Source organism: Sciurus carolinensis, chromosome 12, assembly GCF_902686445.1.
Source record: "Sciurus carolinensis chromosome 12, mSciCar1.2, whole genome shotgun sequence".
Lineage (NCBI taxonomy): Eukaryota > Metazoa > Chordata > Mammalia > Rodentia > Sciuridae > Sciurus > Sciurus carolinensis.
The window spans coordinates 28190599-28210860 of record NC_062224.1 but is presented as its reverse complement, the minus strand read 5'-3'; the positions used below and the strand labels follow the sequence as shown (position 1 = coordinate 28210860).

The following is a 20262-nucleotide window of genomic DNA, read 5'->3' as shown; positions in this document are numbered from 1 at the left end:
CACAGTGGCATGAGTGGTATCCATTGTGTTAAGATGTAGCATCTTTTACTTAAGTATAACATTATAAGTAAGTGAAACTATTCTGTCTACAGTGGATATTCTTGATCTCCATTGTATCACATAAATAATCCAAAGGAAAAAAAATCTTTTGAGGAAGATAAATTTGTGTCCCCATGATATAAGAGAGAACAAGGAAATGGAAGCTTGAATATTTCATCTCTGCCCTTTTACTTAGCTTTGGTTCATCAGCCAATCTAATTCAAGTTTTTTTTTAACCATAGTTGACTCATCTAAAACTCTGTAGAATATTTTTTCCACAGTCTTTTCCAATTGTTTTAGGTTTCCTTGTAAATTCCTTTGTAAATAACAGGATACTAATAACACTTAAACTAGTCACTGTTCACTGGAATGATAATATTGAATTCTTGGCATTCAGTGAAGCTTTGAAAAATCATAGTTATAGCTCTGTAGCTCCACAGTGTCCTTTCTCCTAAGATTTAAAACAAACAACAAACAAGATTTGTTTAACTGCTGGGGTACAGCTTAGTGATACAGCACTTGCCTACAATAGGCAAGAAGGCCTGGGATACCTAGCCCCTCCCCCCCACAGAAGTTTGTTTAAAATAAAGAGCAAAAGTTTCATTTTTAGGTATGTCATATTCTGCTCTCATCAAAAGCACCTGTGTGTGTCTTTTAAAGAGAAATTCCAATATTAGAAGTGTTACTCTGTCAGGGGGGAAAAATACAAGGTGGTTGTGACAAAGAAAGAAACCATTAGAACTTGAAATTCTCTGAAGTTTATATTTTTTCTTTTATTCCTTCATACACTCACCACCTCAGAAGTTTAACACATCAAAAGGTAGATTATTTGATTTAAAAGTTCACATTAAATGCAAAATAGAGTATATAATTTAGTAGCATTTTATGGTTAACATTGTAAAGCACTAGAAAATAAAAATTCTGATAATTACGGTAGAAATTTAATTACACTTTAAAACAATTTTTTTGTGGTACTGAGGATTGAACACAAGGTCCTGTGTGTGCTAGATAGTGCTTTGCCAGTGAGCTACATCAAATCCCTTTTTATTTTTTATCTATTTTTATTTTAAGACAGGGTCTCACTAAGTTGCTCATTCTGGCCTCTAACTTGCGTTCTTCCTGCCTCAGTCTCCCACATTGCTGGGTTACCAGGCATACACCACTGCACATGGCCTGAAATAAGTTTTTAGGTAAGTGCCTTGCATGTGATAATCACTACATCCATGCTCCATATTCTTTTTTTTTTTTCTTTTTTTTCTTGCGGTGCTGTGGATTAGAACCCAGCACTCTACCAACTGAGCTATATCCCTAGCCCTGCATATTCTATCTTTTTTTTTTTTTTTTTTTTTTGCGGTGCTGGGGATCGAACTCAGGGCCTTGTGCTTGAGAGGCAAGCACTCTACCAACTAAGCTATCTCTCCAGCACTGTATATTCTATCTTAAGACTATCCAGATGTGGGACATGCTATGAGAAGGACTTCAGCTATGAGCTAAAAGAGGAATCACTAGTTAGAAATTCATGAATGGCTGGAGAAGAGGTAAGAAATCTGTTGTTCCTCAAACCACAATAAATGTTTAAAAACGTGGTTCATACAGTTTCTAAGCACGTTATCTTACTTGAAATTCATAATGGCAATATGAGATAGACAAGAATAGAAATGTTAGGATTGTTTTAGAGATAAATAAAGGCTCCAGAGGGACTTGCCCTTGCCACATAGTGAATGGCGGATCTGGGACAAAACCCATATTTTCTGATACCACCCCACCAAACAGCCTGTGTCTAGTTCTGTGTTCTCTCTACTATGCCTTGTTGACCACGTCAACCTGAAAGCACTGGCATGACAGTATCGGACACTACCCTCAGTACTGTTTTGTCCCTGTTGACTAAAGAAAAAGTCACCATAGCAACCTGGAAAGAGTAAACGAAGCAAAAATTTTTTCATTGAGTCAAATCTTACAAAATCTAGTATGTTAGCATCACTTAGACATTAGCTGAACTGGAATAAAACAATGTTTTGAAGAGGATCATTTGCTTTTCAATATTAAATAGTTAATCCTTATGAAACTTTTACTGGTGACTGATAATCTGATTTTATTTTCCTCCCAATCCGAGTCATCAGCTGAAAGGAAGTCCTTACTTTATCAGCAGGAAGCACATTGATCTACTGAACCCATAAAGAGGAAGAGTTAAATGCTGTTGCTAAGCCAGCTTACTTATGTAGATAATTTAAAATTTTTTCATATGAGAACCTTGCTAATGCTGTTTTTGTTATTGTCTAAAACGAGCTATGAGTTATAAAATGCCAGCGAAAAATTTAATAATAATTTCCTATGTATGTTCTATCTTTAAGCTTGTGTGTGTGTGTGTGTGTGTGTGTGTGTGTGTGTGTGTGTGTTTAATCAGGGATTTGATAAGAGAAGCCAGTAATGAAAGAGCCAAACATAATTAGAAGTAGAAAGTTTAAACAGTACAATCTGTATTGCCCTATGATTGCTAAAATGTAGTCTCCTCTTTGCACTTGGCATTTTTCTGAAACTATATTCCATAAACCAATAGCATTGGGAAAGGTGCCAGCTTGGAATAGACTTGGCCACTGACCCAGCTAGGAGCCTCTTGCACCCTTATCTTCTAATTCCTGAGGGAAATGCCTGAGAAATCAGCAGCTGGTGTTTTAAAAAAGCCAAAAAAAAAAAAAAAAAAAAAAACAATGTATAGTAAGAGAATAAATTTTAAACACAATAAATGATAATGCTTACATTTTTTTTACTAAAATGATTGGTTTATACTTTAATAGTTTTGCTGTGACTTGAAAATAGAAGCTCTTTCTGTCCTCTAATACCTTTGAAGTGCCTCAGGAGTTGGGCCAATTTGCCTTCATCATTTAAAAAGGCAGCCTAAGGAGGAACTCAGGTCACAGAGAGAAGTTACCAGTATGGACTCTTGGTAGGGTAGGTGTCCAAACCAAGGCAAGGTGAACTATTTCCTGAAGTACACAGGTTCTGGCACATCTGCGATAAATATACTAGTGATATGAAAGAGATTCTGAAGAGAAACTTGCAGGTCAGGAAGGGACTCAAGGTAGAGAGGGACTTGAGTTCGTGAAAGTGGTCAAAGTTGTCTCAAGTGCCGGCATGTAAAAAAGAACAACAAAAAATCAGCAGCTCCTGGTTGGCTGTTGCCAGTTAATTCCCAGTAGAGTAAAAGTGTATGTAGGCAATCTCCCAGGAGATGATAGGCAAATGATATCTGTCCCAAGAGAAAAGACACTAGGTCACTCGTCCCTCTGACAACAGAGCCAAGGACAGAGCCCTCCAAACTCATAAGGACCTGACCTTATGCATTTGCAGATTAATTTTCTGTGGTACTTTGTGGGTTAGTACATATCTGCAAGAATGGAGACACAAGATAAAATGATTATGAAATGAAATCCGAGAAGAAAATCAGGCAATATAAAGGCCAAGGAATGTGAAATTCCCCTGAGGAAAAAAGAAGACAGGAGAAGGAACAAAACAAGAATGAGTGGTGTTATGTTAAACTTGTGTGTAAGACAATGCTAGAAGGTTCATAGGAGAAATGCTTGGGTTATGAGAGCCTTCACCCAATCAGTGAATTAATCACCTGATGGGATTAACTGAGTGGTAACTGAAGGCACGTAGGGTATGGTCAGTTCCCTCCACCATACTCTTCTACCATGGTGTTCTGCTTCACCTTGAGCCCTGAGGAATGGAGCCTACTGTCTATGGATTGAGACCTCTGAAACTGTGAGCCCCCAAATAAATTTTTCCTCCTCTACAATTGTTCTGGTCAGGTGTTTTAGTCACAGCAGTGAAAAAGTTGACTAAAACAAGGACAAAGCATGGTGACTCCAAGAGTAAAGAAAGTTGTCCAAAGCTACAGAACACTCTGTATTGGGTGGAATAATGTTTCCCCAAATACATGTCCATCAGGAACCTGAGAAGGTGCTCTTATTGGGAAATAGAGTCTTTGCAAATGTAATAAAGTTAAGATGAGGTTGGACTGGATTAGGGTAGGACTGACATTTTCAAAAGAAGAGAGAAATTTGGACCCAGACACACACAGGGAAGAACGCCATGTAAAGATGGAGACTGAGATTGTAGTTCTGCATCTACAAACCATGGTAAACCAAGCATTTCCCGCCACCAACAGAAACTAGAACCGGTGAGGGAGATTCTTCCCTAGAGACACCTTTGGCAGGAGGCTCCTGTCAACACCTTGACCTTAGACTTCCAGCCTCCAGAAAAAGAGAATAACTTCCCATTGTCCTGAATCACCCAGTTTGTGGCAGTTTGTTACAGTCTTTGGAATCTAATCCTAATCTTTCCCTGATAGATGAGACAGCCAGACTCCTAGGCAGGCACAAAACCATTGGAAGAAATGTGGATTTGTAAGCTCTCCTCACTCCATCTTGTACCAATCACTTTTTGAGGTTTAGGTGATGGCTGGTCAAGGAAAAGGTTAGAAAATACACTACATGCAAACATGGTGTCAAGCACCACACTAGAAGGAAATAAACTCAGGGACTAAGGAGTTAAACTGTAGTGATTTTTAGCATTGATGAGGTAAGTAAGGGTTAGGAAAATTCATCTTCATCTTCCATAGGGACTTCATTCCTGCCCCTAACTCTGTGATACACTTTGTGTGTGTGTGTGTGTGTGTGTGTGTGTGTGTGTGCGTGTGTGTGTGTGCGTGTGTGTGTGTGATTTCTGTATAGTAATAGATATGGAATAGAGTTATCTATAATGATAGAGACAACAACAACAATCTCTCCCCTGCAAAAAGGAAGCAAAAGAATCAGCCATAACATGAAATGAGTGACTTGGATTAAGAAGCTCAAAAATCAATGCTGTTCATAGTTATAAAATGACTCAAATTATTCCATCACTGAATATTCAAAATTAAGGTGATCATACTCATCTGACTATCTGAAATGTCCTGGATCTGAGTATTGAAATTCCTCACCCTATTAAAACGAAAGAAATATAGTGTAGCCATATTTTAGAACTTTTCACATAAGTTTCCTATATATAAAAGGATGAAATCCTTCATTTTAACGTAGAGAAGCATAGCCAATTTCATCATTTTTTCATTTTGATGAACTATATCCACTCGTTTCAATAGAATTCAAAAATAGTTTCCCAGAAGAAATTCTTTGCTTACAATTCTTCAGGAGAAATCAATCCCTTGAGTGCTTTCTAACCTCTCTCCCTCCCTCCATCCCTCCCTTTCTCTCTCTCTTTCTCTCTCTCAGGTATTTTTGAAATTATTGAATATTTCTAAACAAAATATAGTCTGAAAACATCTGTCCAAGAAATAAAATGAAATCAAGGGAATGAGACTAATTTGGTCAGAAGTAAAAAATCCTGCCTGAGGTTACTAGTAGCTACTTTACCAAGTCCCTAAACCTGCCGAGACCGAGAAAACACGTCTTTATGCAATTTCCAAATTCAACACTCATATTTCTATTTAGAAGTATTTATTCTAAACCTACATTCTTTCAATGCCATTGTTTTAGTAGAGAGCCTCTTCCAGGGAAAAGTTCAGTGACCCTCCATATCTCTCCAGAACTCACTCCCCTCTGCTCCCCCTAATTCTTTCCTTCCCTTTGTCCCCAACTCCAGTCTTTCCTCTACTGGGTGGCTATCCATACCAGTGGACAAGCACGGGAAGTACCCTGGTGGGGGCTGTCCTGTGACCTCAGCACTCTTGTCCAAACCCCAGCCTTGATCCCTGTGATTATCATACCCAGGGCTACAGGCCCCTTTGAGGGCATACCCTGCAGACAGGTCTCCAACTCAAGGGAGGCAAAAAAATAAATTACCTAGACCCTTAAGGGTCCCATTCCATCCTCCATCATCTACACCCAGTCAAGCCTATCTTTTTCAGGGGGTGGGGTGGGGGCAGCTGCCCTCTAACATAACTCCTCCCTTACATAAGCCAGTTTGTGTAACTAACCCTTAGTAACAGGATAGATGTCTCTGTGGTTTCTCCCAGATCTGTCAGTTCCATCAACCACATGCACAGACTCCAAAAGAAGAGCACTTTATAAATGAATAATTAAATAGATGGGGCTGGGGATACAGCTCTGGGGTAGAGCACGTGCTTAGCACGAGTAAGGTCCTAGGTTCGTTCCCCTACAGACACAGATATTGTGTTGAAGGAGAGATAAGAGCTTTCCTGAACTAGTTCTTTGCCAGGCAATGAGATCTCACCCCAGCACTGGTCCCCCACATTTTACTCCTACTTGAATTGAACGTAAAGAATAATTGTGTAATTTAGTAGGGGCCCTTTGAACCAGAACATTATTTACTTAGGAAAGATTATATACATTTCTTTTGAAATTTTTTTTTATTATGGGGACTTAGTTATAAAATTGTCTACCATAAGCTCTGAACTTCTTTGCATTGTAAAGTTATGGGGGAAAATTGTTTGCTTTTAGACAAAGTGCAGCTACATTGGAGTACAATACTGCACACTTAGTTCTTGTCCTGATTTCACCACTTACTAGATTTGAGCCTGAGCAGTTATTTAACTTCTTTAAGCCTCATTCCTCAGTTTTTTCATCTATAATAAGGGGATGGTGATGCTCATTTCAGAGAATTAATAAGAGGAGACACGAGATAATATTTTTTAAAATATTCATCACATTGTAATCATTTAAAGAATAACCTCAACAACACTAATAATAAATGTGAATTAAATAAATGCAGTAAACATGTGATTGAATTTCCATTCACTTTTTATACAGCAAAATAGTCTATTTTGATCACAATTAATCTCTTAAGATAAATTTAAAATTACATGTAGGTCGTAAATCTATGTTGGTTAGCCTGTGAGTAGTCTATATAACTGGAAGTAGAAAAAAAATCAGTGACAAGGTATTAATGTCATCATTATGTACAGGATATCAAATTCTACTAGCATAGTTATGTCCCACACAAGAGACTCAATCTTTGACAAGACAATGATGACTAGCATAAGTTTCTCTGAGTACACAGCAGTAGTCACATAAAACAAGTCCTTGGATAAGTAACGTTTGAGGCAAATATGGTGTATATTTAAGTAAACACTCAAAAGGAGAAACCTCGGAGGACAAAAATTAAAACATCATATTTGCTCTATGTGGGTTTAGTCATTCTGAGCTGCTACAATATTTGAAACTGAAAACAAACAAACAAAAAAAATGTGTGGTTTCTTTTTCCATGTTGTATGAAAAACTGTGGATTCCCCTGGAAAGTATGTGCAATTGCTATCAGAGATGCTGTTGCTAGGAAACCAGAACACAAACAGAAGATTCGAGAAAGCCCTTCCTTTGGCCCAAATCTCAAGCACTGTTCTAAATTGTGCAATATATAATTTGGGAAGGTCAGAGTTGCTGAGGGTTATTTTTTGCTTTTTATAACTGTTTCAAAGAGTGGCAATGGAAATTCAGCTCAGACTTTTTCTAACAGTAGCAACATGGGAATTGGGATGCAGATCTCCTAAAAGGCCCTCTTTAGAGGCTCAGAGCCAACATTAAATGAAGGTCAACTGTGTGTATGTGTATTTACTGTTGTCGTCAAGGAGGCAAAAAATGTCAGGATTTAGCTTTTCCACTCATTCTAAAAGGTCTGCATATGTTTAATGTTGTACCTCAGATCAGTGGGACCTTGCTGGAAAAGTCCGGAAGCCAAGGCAAATCTAACTGCAGGGTTTTCTTAGTAAATTATTATTCCAAAAGAGAATCTATTGCTGTTAAAAACAGATTTTTTTTGTTTAAAGACAATATCTTGCTATGTTGCCCAGGCTGGTATCAAATGCCTGGGCTCAAGTTAACCTCCTGCCTTAGCCTCTAGAGTAGCTGGGACTATAGGTATGACCACACCTGTGGCTTGGTAAACAGATTTTTTTAAAAGTTAGCATCATCCATAAAGAATGTCTTAGCAAGAAAAAAAAAAAAAAAGATATGAGAATTAGTCATAAATAAAAATCAGATAATGTCATAATACAGAAAAGTCTATGCTTTGGATCTACACTAAGGTAGTATCCATTTCTAGACTATTTTAAGAGTATCACAAAGACAAAAGTCCTAAATATCAAATAGACTGAAAGAGCCATCATAAGCAGAACAGAATATAGCAGGCATGAATGGAGAGGGGGTCTAGTCAGTAGTTAGGGAAATGCCTTTTAAATAGAACTTGTACCCAATTCAAAGAGGATTTCTCTAATATCACATGATTATAATAAAACAACCAGGGGATTCCATGTTTTCACTCATGTCTTTACCAAGAGTTTGCTTACAGACTTAATGGGTGAACACAAGATGTGTACTTGGTCATAAAGGAGGTTACTTCAGAGGTGGATGGACAGGTGTTTCACCATTCTCTCTCTGTGACATTATATTTATCCCAGACCAGGAGGAAGTGACACTGTGAAAGCAATTCCATCACCAACAGAGAGGAAGGTCTCTGCCTGAGATTAGGACCAGACAGCATGATTCACAGCCCCATCTGTGAGTATGCTCTGGAATCCTCGCTAACCACAATTCATAAAATCACTTTCATTGCAAATATCATACCTCCAAATGGTTCTGAATTTCTTCACCAAGTAGGATCAAAGCTCAGGACAAACGAGAGAATTATAAAGAAAAAATGGTCCTAAAATAATTTTCAAGTCAGAAAAAGTAGGTGATATGAGTCTGTATTTCAAAGATAGAACTTTGAGGGAATTATTACGAAAAGGGAAATGACAATTATGTGTTAGAATTTATCTCAATGTTAGTCGGGTGAGAAGGCACATGCCTATAATCCCAGTGACTTGGGAGGCTGAGGCAAGAGAATTTCAAGTTCAAAGCCAGCCTCAGCAGAAATGAGGTGCTAAGCAACTCAGTGAGACCCTGTCTCTGAATAAAATATGAAATAAGGCTGGGGATGTGGTCAAGAGCCCATGAGTTCAAACCCCCAAAAAAGAATTTATCTCAATATTGGCCACAGAGTCCTTCAGTACCTTTGTTAAAGATCCATTCGAGCATTACTCCCCTTGATCTTCAGTCATCTCGATTTTGAAAAACTGCACCCCCAACTTTCAGTAGCCAGAATGCAGAGTGCTCCCCTTGGGTTCCTTCTGTCACCATGATCTGTGACTTCTCCGACTGTAATCTCCTCCCCTGACATTCCACATTCCCAGCTTCAAAAACAACAGTGGTTGCTGACCTGACTCCTTTACTAGTGCAGTTCAAACTTGTCTCATAGCCTTTCAGTGTTCTGTACAGCGCTGCCTCAGGAAGTCTGTGTCGCCTGGAATCCTACTCTCTCTACTCTCTCATAGTCTCATAGTCCTCTACTTCTTTCTTTATTCAAACTTATACAGGCATCATCTATGAGTTCTTGTCCTGATCATTCTTTGAGGGTTCTAAAATAACACAGAGATTTCCCCCAAGCACTCGCAGCCTCCGTACCAGCCTTACAATAGGAAAGCCCCAGGTCAGCACTTCTGGGGACTTTCTCTAACTATACTTCCTAAATAGGTTGTGCACAACTTGAAGACAAAGACTTGTGTGATACTTCTTTTATATTCAAAACTCTTGCATAGTTTTGGACATATATTTCATCATGTTCACAACTCCAAACACTGATACAGAGAAATCTTTTTCTCTGCCCCACATGGTTACTTAATTTTCACATACACACACGAACAATTGTCTAAAGGACACATCTTCTGAACCTTTTCACATCTCAAATTCAACATATTCAAATCAGAGTTCACTATTTCTACCCAAACTTGGTCTTCTTCCAGGATCCCCAACCTATGAATAATGGCAGCAATACACACCAAATCATTTAATGTGGAATGTGGGGAGGTGTCTATGACTCTCTTTTTGACTCAGACTCACTCACATCTGAAGGGTTATGGAAAATAATATTCCTACAAGACAGTCCCCAGGGGAAAAAAGGAAGGGCAGTGTGATTGGGGAGGAGGGAGAGAAATTAGCCAGTTATTAAACCTCTCCCAGTAAGTCCTTTCCCAGAAACAATGAACCCCCAAGGAAGGAGGCAAATACTGAATGCTGGACTCTGGACTTTGACCTTCCCCCATTGCCAATTAGTCCTGAATGGAGGCACACAATAAATAGCAAAACTCTGGAACACAATGAATCCCAGAGGAAGAAGAAAAGAAATGGGCAGGATTTGAGTACTCATCCCTCAGGATCTGAGCTCCTTTTTCTCCCTGTAAAAATGAGTTTCAAATTTTTTACAACTGCCTTCCTGCATTAAACTGACTTCCTGAGTTAAAATTTTAACCTGCACAACTAGTTCCCTGACTGTCTGATGGGCACGTCCAAAGTTTCCAATGATTAATTCACCCTCACTGTAAACTATGAAACTCCAACTTCTTCTGTAACCCACAGATCATTTTCGTACCCAGAAAATGAGCCCTTCCCGTGCCTGACTGATAGACTCCGCTCCGGAATAAAGGAGAACTTGCTGGAAAGCTTGCTGATCCGTTTGAGGTCTGCTTCCATCGCAGTTATTTGGTTTTCATCATGGTACTGAAACTGTGTTAGTTGTTTTTGCCTACAACATCTACTCTGCTATCTCATCTGCCGATCCCACTTTCCAAATATCTGTTTAATAGTTTGCCTCACCCTGTACTCAATTTCTTTCTTTAGCTCTAGTACACATGTTTCCTAACAAGTCAGTCTTTCAGTCTGTGCCATCCATGGAGGGCTGGGGGTATAGCACAGTGACAGAGCTCTAACATACCTCACCCGAGAATCTAGGGTTTGCTCTTCAGTACGGGGTGGGGGCAGGCAGGGGGCAGGGGGCAGGGGAGAAGGGGGCATCTGAAGTCTTTTGTCAATGGCAGGAAAAAATTCAACTTCTTGCACTGTCTCCTATCAATTGGTCTCTGATAATCCGTCTTATCAATTAGTCTCTGACAACTTGGCTTAACTTCTATGGCTCCTCTTTGATTAGTATTTCTCAACCTATTTATTATCAACCCCCTAAAGAGCCTTTCAATATATTTTTTTCCAAATTCTCATCCACGATAATTTAATACTCAGATATGCTCTATACCTCTTATGTACTGTGTGTACCTCTGCTTTACACATCGAAGAGTAAGACTTTTTTATACCCGAGAACTAATCGGCACCTCCTTGGAGGTGATGCTCCCCACAGAACCAGAACTCCAGCAGAAATACCTGCCCTTTGAAAGGCTAGAATGCTCTCAGGCCTCCTGCCTCCATTTAGAACTTCCTTCCTCTCCCAAAGAGTCACCTGATCAGTTCTTGCCTGCTTTCTAAAACTCAGCTCAAAACTGCCTGGAGGGAACTTCAAACGTGGATATCCCTACCTGCGAGGAATCACAACGTATTTCTACGTCCGGTTGTCTGTCTCTCCTGCTAGATGAGATGACTGACTTTCTGAAGTCAAGGTTGCCACCTCCCTCCTCTCTGGTACAGACTGAACGACATTCCTGTTGAAACTCATGGGTTGAAGTCCTGATCCCCAGACCTTAGAAAGTGATTATATTTGAAGATACGCCTTTACGAAGTGATTAAGGTAAAATGAGTTTATAAGATGGAACCCTAATCTGACTGTTGTCTGTGTAAGAAGAGGAAATTTGGACATACAAGACATCAGGATGTGTGTACATAGAGGAAAAGCCATGTGAGGGCACAGCAAGGAAACGATCATTTGTGAGCCAAGGAGAGAGGCCTCAGGAGATACTAACTCTGCCAAAACCTTGGTTTTGGACTTCCAGGCTCCAGAACTGAGAGAGAGTAAATTGTTGTTTAGGCCACCTTGACAATGGTATTTTGTTTTGAAAACCTAAGCAAACTAATACTCTATGTTCCAAATGGGTTGAATGACTGAATGAAAAACTCGTCAATAAAGACCGTCTCAAGGAGGCCATGTGTCACTAACATGTGTCTCTAACATGATTCACAGTTGTAAGCTGTCTGCTCTTCAGTGGGTAAGCCTAGTAGACCTCATCCTGCCCAGCTGATTCACCCTCACACCCTAAAGCTGATGACCCAGCATTTGAGCATGGAAGACAAAGAAATGAGGGAATCACAATAGATAAAACCTTTGCACCCAAAGAGTGAACACCCCCTCCCCAATTGGAGCAAAATTGAAGAGAGATGTGCCTGACCTCATGGAGGTTCTTGCTGATGTCCTAAAATAAGTTCGGAGGAAGCCCTTTGGTGCATGTCCAAAGGCAACCAAGAAGGTGCTTGCTCACTTTCAAGCAGAGTTGATCATGGAGGTGCCCAATGATTTTTTAAAAAAATACTCTTCCCTAGGCTAGGGATATAGTTCAATGGTAAAGCACTTGCATAGGACTTGCATATCCAGTACCAAAATAAAAATATCAAAAGCAAGTTCTCCCCAAACCAATTTCTGAAAATTCTAAGGGATTGAATAATCTCACAAACAGCTGAAAAGATGATAAAACAGACAACTCCCATTTGGGAGGCTGACGTCATCTATCTCCCAAAGAAAAGGCCACTCTTCCCTTTGTGGAGGTCCAGAGTGACATCACCTCCTGATCACAGGGCACTTAGCCCTTCCCCTAGGAGCTCCCAGATGAAGTGTATGCTTCCTTTGCAAATGTCACTCTTTCCCTCACAAAGCTCCTTGACTTTGTCTGTAGGCTGGATTCCGTTGCCAAGTGAAAGAAGGCCCAGGGAGCAGAGGAGAGGGGGGTGTGCACAGCTGGCTGGGGGGCCCCTATTCACACAGCTTGTGGAAAATTCTATATGCCCTTCAGCATCCCAGACCAAAGCCTCCAAGGCCAAATTCAGCCTCCAAACAAAGCCTTCAATGCGGAACACTGTGAACCGATTAGCAGGCAGGGCGACTGTGGCCATTTCTTTATTCTGAGGGTGGGACTCTCTTTGAGGACCCGCATAAAAGCTGGGCAGTGTGGCTTCATGGCACATCTACAGAGCCACTTCAAAATGGGCCACAGAGAAAGCCCATTTGTAGATCCATTTTTCTCAAAGTAAATAGAAGATTTGTGCAGTTGACAAAGAAGCACATTTGGAAAACGGATTTATTTATTAGTTAGCAAAATGAATAAAAGTATAGGAATTCTTCCTCAACAGCAATGTTCAGGAAATGATGTCACTGGACATTCTGAGCTCTCTGCAGTTTTTTTTTTTTTTTCATCCAGTGCTTAGTGCATAATTTGAAAAACAGCAAGAGGAGAAAAGTCCTCAAATGTGATTTGATGAAAAGAGGCCAGGAGTTGGGGATTGACATTTTCTGAAGAAGGTGCACCTGTATTAAAGATTCTGCAGACTTTTTGGCCTTAGCTGACTACATCATGATGACAGAGAGATGGACTGTTAAAGGTCAAGAGCCAAAGTTACCTTGGGATATCTTAGACCCTTTTCATAGCCATTGACCTTAACTTTGATGTCTGACTTACCATCCTTATTGAAGGATATGTAAAATTACAACCCCCAGGACAGGGAAATGATAACCCCTCTCAAAACTATCTGACCCAGAGGAAGAAGAAAGAGGAAGGCAATTATTAATCCTCTTCCAGTAAATCCTTTCCCAATAAAAATGGACCTTGAGGTAAAAAAGCAAACTTTCATCCCTTCCTGGGTTTCATCCCCAGCATCTCCACCAAAAGCAAACATTTATCTCTTCCTAACCACAGTAGGTCCTGAAGGGAGGAAGCAGATACTGCAACACTAGGCCCTGGACTTTTACCCTTTTCCATTGTGGATGAGTCCTGGAAGGAGAAAAGCAAATAGTGAAGCTCTGGGTAACAATGGGTCCCAGAAGAAGAAGATAAGCAGTGAAAACCGAGTTCTGAGCTTTTCCCAGTGACAAAGAGTTTGGGGCTTTTTACAACATCTTTCCTGACTGTCTAAACCATCACCTCTTGCCTCAGTCTCCAATAATTAAACCACCCTCATTGTAAAGTATAAAACTCAGAGCACCTCTGTAACCGGCAGCCATTTTTCTTCCCAGAAAATTGAGCACTTACTAGGCCTGATTGATTGACTCTGCTGCAGAATCAGGGAAAGCTTGCTGATCCATGTGAGGTCTGCTTCCGTCCCAGTTGTGTTTTCATGGTGGTGCCGAAACAGTGTTGGTTATTTTTGCTTACACTTATAAGTAGCAGAGAAGCTTCTCAGAAAGTATCACTAAGCTTGGCAGACCTCTAGCCTCCACCAACCCTAAAGCTAAGATGCTATAAGACCTGAAACCTATAGAAGAGATTTTGCTGCCTTACTGTGGACTGCCTACCTGATGCTTCCACCTATTAATTGGCATATATTGATTCATGACTTTTTGTTCTTGTTTTTGTTCTGTGACTACCAAAGTTAAAGAACCTCTTCTACGGTGGAATTCAGGGTAATTTGAATCTGCATTCCTGGGCTATAGTCGCTCATATTTGACTCAGAATAAACTGTTGTTTTATGTCAACAGGGTTTAAAGGCACTTGCTATGCCCAGATGAGGAAGAACATCTCAAGGCCAGGTCAGTCTGGAGGGTACTGAGCCCTCTATATTATTTTGGGCAGACACTTAGAGGAGCAGTGCAGAGATTTTTGTTTTAATTTTTTTTCTCTGCTGATATATTATGTACATTTATATACACATATACAAACACAGTCAGGAACATTCATATTGCATTTAAAAATTGAGAATATGGTTATGTGCCACATAAGAAATTGTAGTCAACTTTGGACTGCATATACCATGATGGTCTCATAAAATTACATCACCTAGTGACATTCATAGCTGTTTCATTTAATGTAAATATACTGGACATTGTTCACAAAATGATGAATATGGCTAAAGGCATTTCTCAGACTATATTCCCATCATTAAGCAATTCATGACTGTAATTTTAACATTTATTTTGCATTTTATTCCAGAGTCTGGGTTCTGTGATTTATATATATTGCTCCAATTCTTTGGGTCCCTACTTAAAATACATTTTTATGAAGTATGAAGGATTTGCATGAGGAAGGAAGGTGAGTCCCTGCCTCATGTGACCCACCTGTTGTGGCCACCGCTCGGCCATCCAGTCTCCTCAAGGGCTATACCCCTTGGATGCAATTCCAACAACTCTGGACTTACTGGTTCCCTTATGTAGTCCCTGATTTCTCTAATCACAGGTTCTTTCTTCTACCTGGAATCTTTTTCCTTCTCTTATTTGCCTAGGTAACTCCTGCTTCTTTTTCAGGTTTTAGTTGAAAGGTCCCATTCTCAGGGAAGATTTCCCTAAGCACCTACTCAGCCCAGGTCAGGTCTTAGCTTCCCATGGCACTAACAGATTTGATCCTCTATTTGTGTGCTTATTTGCTTGGTGTCTACTTCTCTCATTAGCAGGTAAGCTTTGGGAGAGTAGGAACCATGGCTACATGGTACAAGTCATTCTATGTCCCAGTCCTAGCACAATACTGGCACAGAAGAGTTCCTTCATATCTGTAGAACGAATACATGGACACATGGCAGTTCATGACCTATATCTTCAGTTTACCTCCACTGGATAAACAAGGGGGGACCTTTCCTACTAAAGAATTTCTCCCTCATCCTTCTCTGTTGGTCCTTTCTCTTAGGCTATCTACAGTTACAAACTTCAGATACAGAACATGAACTGTGTACTCGTGGCATTGCATACAGTATATCACAGTTAATTTTTCACGAATCCAAACTTACTGAAAAATCCCCTTCCAGAAGATGCTTCCCAAGTATAATTAAATGGGCAACACAGAGTTTGCAAAAAAAAAAAAATTTTTCCAGTTTTAGCCCCAACTAGCAAAATATTGTTGCACAACTCTGGCTCCAAGTTCAGTAAGTTTTCGGCAATTAGGGGAAAGTTTTGAAACCGTAAACAGGAAAAGAGAATAGACAGAGGGTGCCTTTGATTCTCCCCAAAGAAGGCTGATTCCAAACAGAGCTGGTAGAAAAATGTTTCCCAATAAAAACGGAGCTTTCACCAGAGAGGATTCCAGCATGTTGGTTGGAAGAACCTAGTGATACAGTAATCTGGATATAGCCAACAATGACCATTTGATCAAGGTTCTTAGGGTGGCTTTGGGTGAGTATGGCCACATCAGCCTGGAAGAGGAGAGTGACTGCATGTGTAGTGAGAGACAACCAGCAAAATCGCTGCTTCTGAAACTCATCCTGACTGTAAGGCCATGTTACTTAGGGAGACTTTAAAAATTTAGCAGTCATCCACCACTGACCAACTGAATCCTACCTCTGGGGGTTGAAGCCTGGGAATGGGTACTTTTTCATACTTCTTGGCAATTCTAAGATGCCTCTAGGCTTAGGACACCTCCTGAGGCCTTGAGCCCAGATCTCCTGGTTAGCACTTCCCTTCTTAATTTCCACTGTTTTGTCAACTAGGGAAGTTTCTTTCCCTTTGGATCTTTGAAGTTATAGGGTTCTCTCTTGTGGGAATCCCCGCTATCATCCTGCTGCCAGTAAGGCAAACTATTTGACCCATGTGCCCTTGGACACGTCAGGAATCATTAGTTCTAAGGATAATGCCTTTCTACCTTTTTGTTTCTGCAGGTGTTACGGTTTGGATGTGGTGTCCCCCAAAAGCAATGTAAGAAGGTTTGGAGGAGGAGTGATCGGGTTGTAGCTTTAACTTAATCAGTGGATTCATCCCTGATGGGATTAACTGAGTGGTAACTGGAGGCAGGTGGGGTGTGGCTGGAGGGAGTGGTTCATTGGGGCTGTGGCTATGGGGTGTATATATTTGTATCTGGCAAGTGGAGATCTCTCTCTCTCTCTCTGCTTCCTGACCATCACGTGAGCCATGTCCCTCTGCCACACTTTTCCACCATGGTGGTCTGCCTCTCCTAGAACCCTGAGGAATGGAGCTAGCCTTCCATGGGCCTCTAAAACTATGAGTCCCCAAATAAACTTTTCTTCCCTAAAATTGTTCTGGTCAGGTCCTTTAGTCCCATTAGCAAGAAAAGCTGACTAAAACACAGGCTTCACACCTGTTCTTGCCTTGCTCCTCGAAGTGAGGTCCAGAGAGCAGCACCTTCAGCATCACTTGGGAGCCTACTAGAAATGCAGGTTCACAGGTCCCTTAAACCAGGACCTATCTTTTTACAAGATTCCCAGTGAGGGCCAGGGGGATAGTTCAGTGGGAGAGTATTTGCCTCATATGTGCATGACCCTGGATTTGATAACAAGTCCAGCAAAAAAGAAAAAGAGGGGAAAAAGAAAAAGAAAGAAAAAAGGAAGCAAGGCAGCAAGCAAGCAATCTGTGCCCAAGAACAACTAAGAATGTTTAGGAGAATATCCCTAGCCCTTGCAAAAACAGGTCATTTTCCAGGATTTTCTGTCCTTTCTATGTCTTCTCATTTACTTAGAATCAAAATCATGTGTCCGAATCAAGAGTGCTAAAGACTACACTGTAGCAATGAAACAGTCCAATTCTTTCACTTACTAGACCAACGAATTGACCATTCTAAGATTAAATTTGCCCACTTGATGAAGAGGAAAGTCTAGAACTTCCATAAGTTTAATTATCATAGCCCATTTACCTTGGGAATTCATGATCTATGTTTCGAGCTACAAGTAGCTCTGTGGATTACCACTGACGATTTTTAAATGCTGAGAACTTTACACTAACATTTTAACAGACATATCCTCAGTCCCCAATTCATAATCTCAGAATATCCAACACTCTTGAGTAGATACAGATGGTCCCTGACTTACAAGGGTTTGACTTCACAATTTTTTAATATGATGGTGTGAAAGTGATGAGCATCCAATAGAACCCATGCTTTGAATTTTGAATTTCATATTCAACACTCTTATAATAGATGTTATAGGTTAGTTGATTTTACCCAGTTGTAGGGTGAATATGTTTTAAGCATGTTTAGAGTAGGTAAGGCTGTTGTGATGTTTGGAAGATCAGGCGTACTAAATGCATATTTGATTTATGATATTTTCAATTTAAAATGGGTTTATTGGGATGTAACCCCATTGTAAATGAAGAGCATTATGTCCTAGTAAACAGGGCATCTGTAACAGGCACTTTTGTGTAGTTCTGAGATTCCTAAGAGCCAACCCCAGGACACTTGCATGCTCACCTTAGGCTCACCTCCAGTTTTGACCAAAGGACCACAGACTAGACAACTGTGCAACTGTGCTTGTTTTCTGGTGTAGTATCACAACTCCATCTCCTTCCAGTTGACTGAAATACACCAGTGAGTCCTAACATCTTGGTTGAGAACAGCTGCTATGATATCCACAAGGGTTGGATCACTCTGGAACAGTGGTTCTTAAACTTTAATTGTTGGGACACCAGTTAAGAGACAGATTACTGGGCCTAACTTTAGAGTTTGTGATGCAGCACTTCCAGCAGGGAGCCAAGAATTTGCATTTCTAACAAGTTCTTGGTGATGCTGCTGCAGTTCTTGGGGGCTACATTTTGAAAACCATAGCTCTGACTTTCTACCTGTACAATGGCCCACAGGTCATCAGTGTTGAAGTCTCAGCACTCTTGTCAAAAATGACTTTTCAACTTGGAATGGAACCACCATTTGACCAGGTTACACTACTCCTTGGCATATACCCAAAGGACTTAAAATCAGCATATCACAGTGATGCAGTCACATCAATATTTATAGTGCTCAATTCACAATAGCTTAGCTGTGGAACCAACCTAGGTAATCTTCAACAGATAAATGGATAAAGAAAATATATATATACACAATGAAATATTACTCAGCTCTAAAGAAGAATGAAATTATGACATTTGTCAGTAAATGGATGGAACTGGAGAATATCATGCTAAGTGAAATAAGCCAGTCCCAAAAAACCAAAGGCCAAATGTTCTCTCAGATATGTGGGTGCTAACCCACAATAAGGGAGGTGGGGATAGAAGTCCATTGGATTAGACAAAGGGGAATGAAGGAAAGGGTGGAGGATGGGAATAGGAAAGTCAGTAGAATGAATCAGATATAATTTTCCTATCCTTCTATATGAATACACAACCAGGGTAATTCCACATCATGTACAGTCACAAGAATAGGATCCTAATTAGAATAAGCTGTATTCCATGTATGTATAATATGTCTAAATACTCTCTACTATCATGTACAACTAAAAAGAACAAATTTTTTTTAAAAAATGACTTTCAGCCAGGCATGGTGGCACATACCTGTTATCCCAGAAACTCAGGGGTGGGAGCTGAGGAAGGAGGATTACAAGTTCAAGGCCAGCCTTATCAACTTGGTGAGACCCTTAGCGACTTAGAAAAACTATCTTGAAATTTTAAAAATTAAAAAGGACTGGGGATATAATTCAGTGGTGAAGTACCCCTGGGTTCAATCCCCAGTACCAAAAATAAAACAAATCACAAAAGTGACTTTTCATCTTCAGAGGAAGGATGGTCTCTTATTTCCAATTTGTAGGTGGGCTCCAATGTGCCCCTTACCCTGTTGGGCAGGTGCAATATACACCTGGCTTCATTTATTCAGCATAAACCTGTGTTCTGCTTTTCCCCTTCCCAGATCTCTCTGATTGACTCTCTTTCTCATGTATCCCCATCTTTCTTCCTCTGCTTAATGTCAAGGTGAACCTTAGGTTTCTTCCAACTCTGTTGTACATGAGAAACTCCCTTTCCAACCCTGCAGAGTGTTCGCTTTACCCGGATACGGGTCTTCATCTTTAGACACTTGGCGGTGCTTCCTTCTTCCCCTAAGGCCCTTAGCACCCTGCCTACTCAAACAGTTACCCAAGTTCTCTCCCCACCTTTGACTCCACTCTCCTGTCTGAACCCTCACAGAATTTAAACTCTTCAACTTCCACCAATGTCTGAGTAAATTTTCTACAACCTAACACTAATTGACTTCTTTGGTTCAATTTTTCGTTGATGGTATTGTTTCCCAGAACAGAATTGAGAAGGGAACAATTCTTGGTTAAACAACAACTACAGTACAGTAGAGATCGGCACAGGACTTACCATGAACAAACCACTGCATTTGAAATCCTTTCTCCCGATGACCAACCCCATCTGTATGGAACAGCACTTGAAGTTTGGCACCTGAGGTACTCCCTGTCGGGGGAGTATTTACTCCACAGTAGCGCCCCATCCGATTCGATCCATCATAGAGCTGAAACCAGAGACATCTTCCGATGTAAAAACATTTCATGTGGTTCGTTGAAGGAAAAAGCCAAGTCTACTTGTGCAGCAAAAGCTTTTTCCATTTCA

The 20262-nt window shown here is 40.3% G+C and overlaps 1 protein-coding gene across 1 annotated transcript in view; it reads right to left on the bottom strand.

Moving 5' to 3' along the window:
• Window positions 1–20262, bottom strand: part of Cubn (cubilin) — a 281227-nt gene that overhangs the window by 153128 nt on the left and 107837 nt on the right. The window contains exon 28 of the mRNA XM_047520823.1: window positions 20014–20164. Within this exon, the coding sequence (XP_047376779.1) occupies window positions 20014–20164 (151 nt within the window). The remainder of the gene's footprint in view (window positions 1–20013; window positions 20165–20262) is intronic.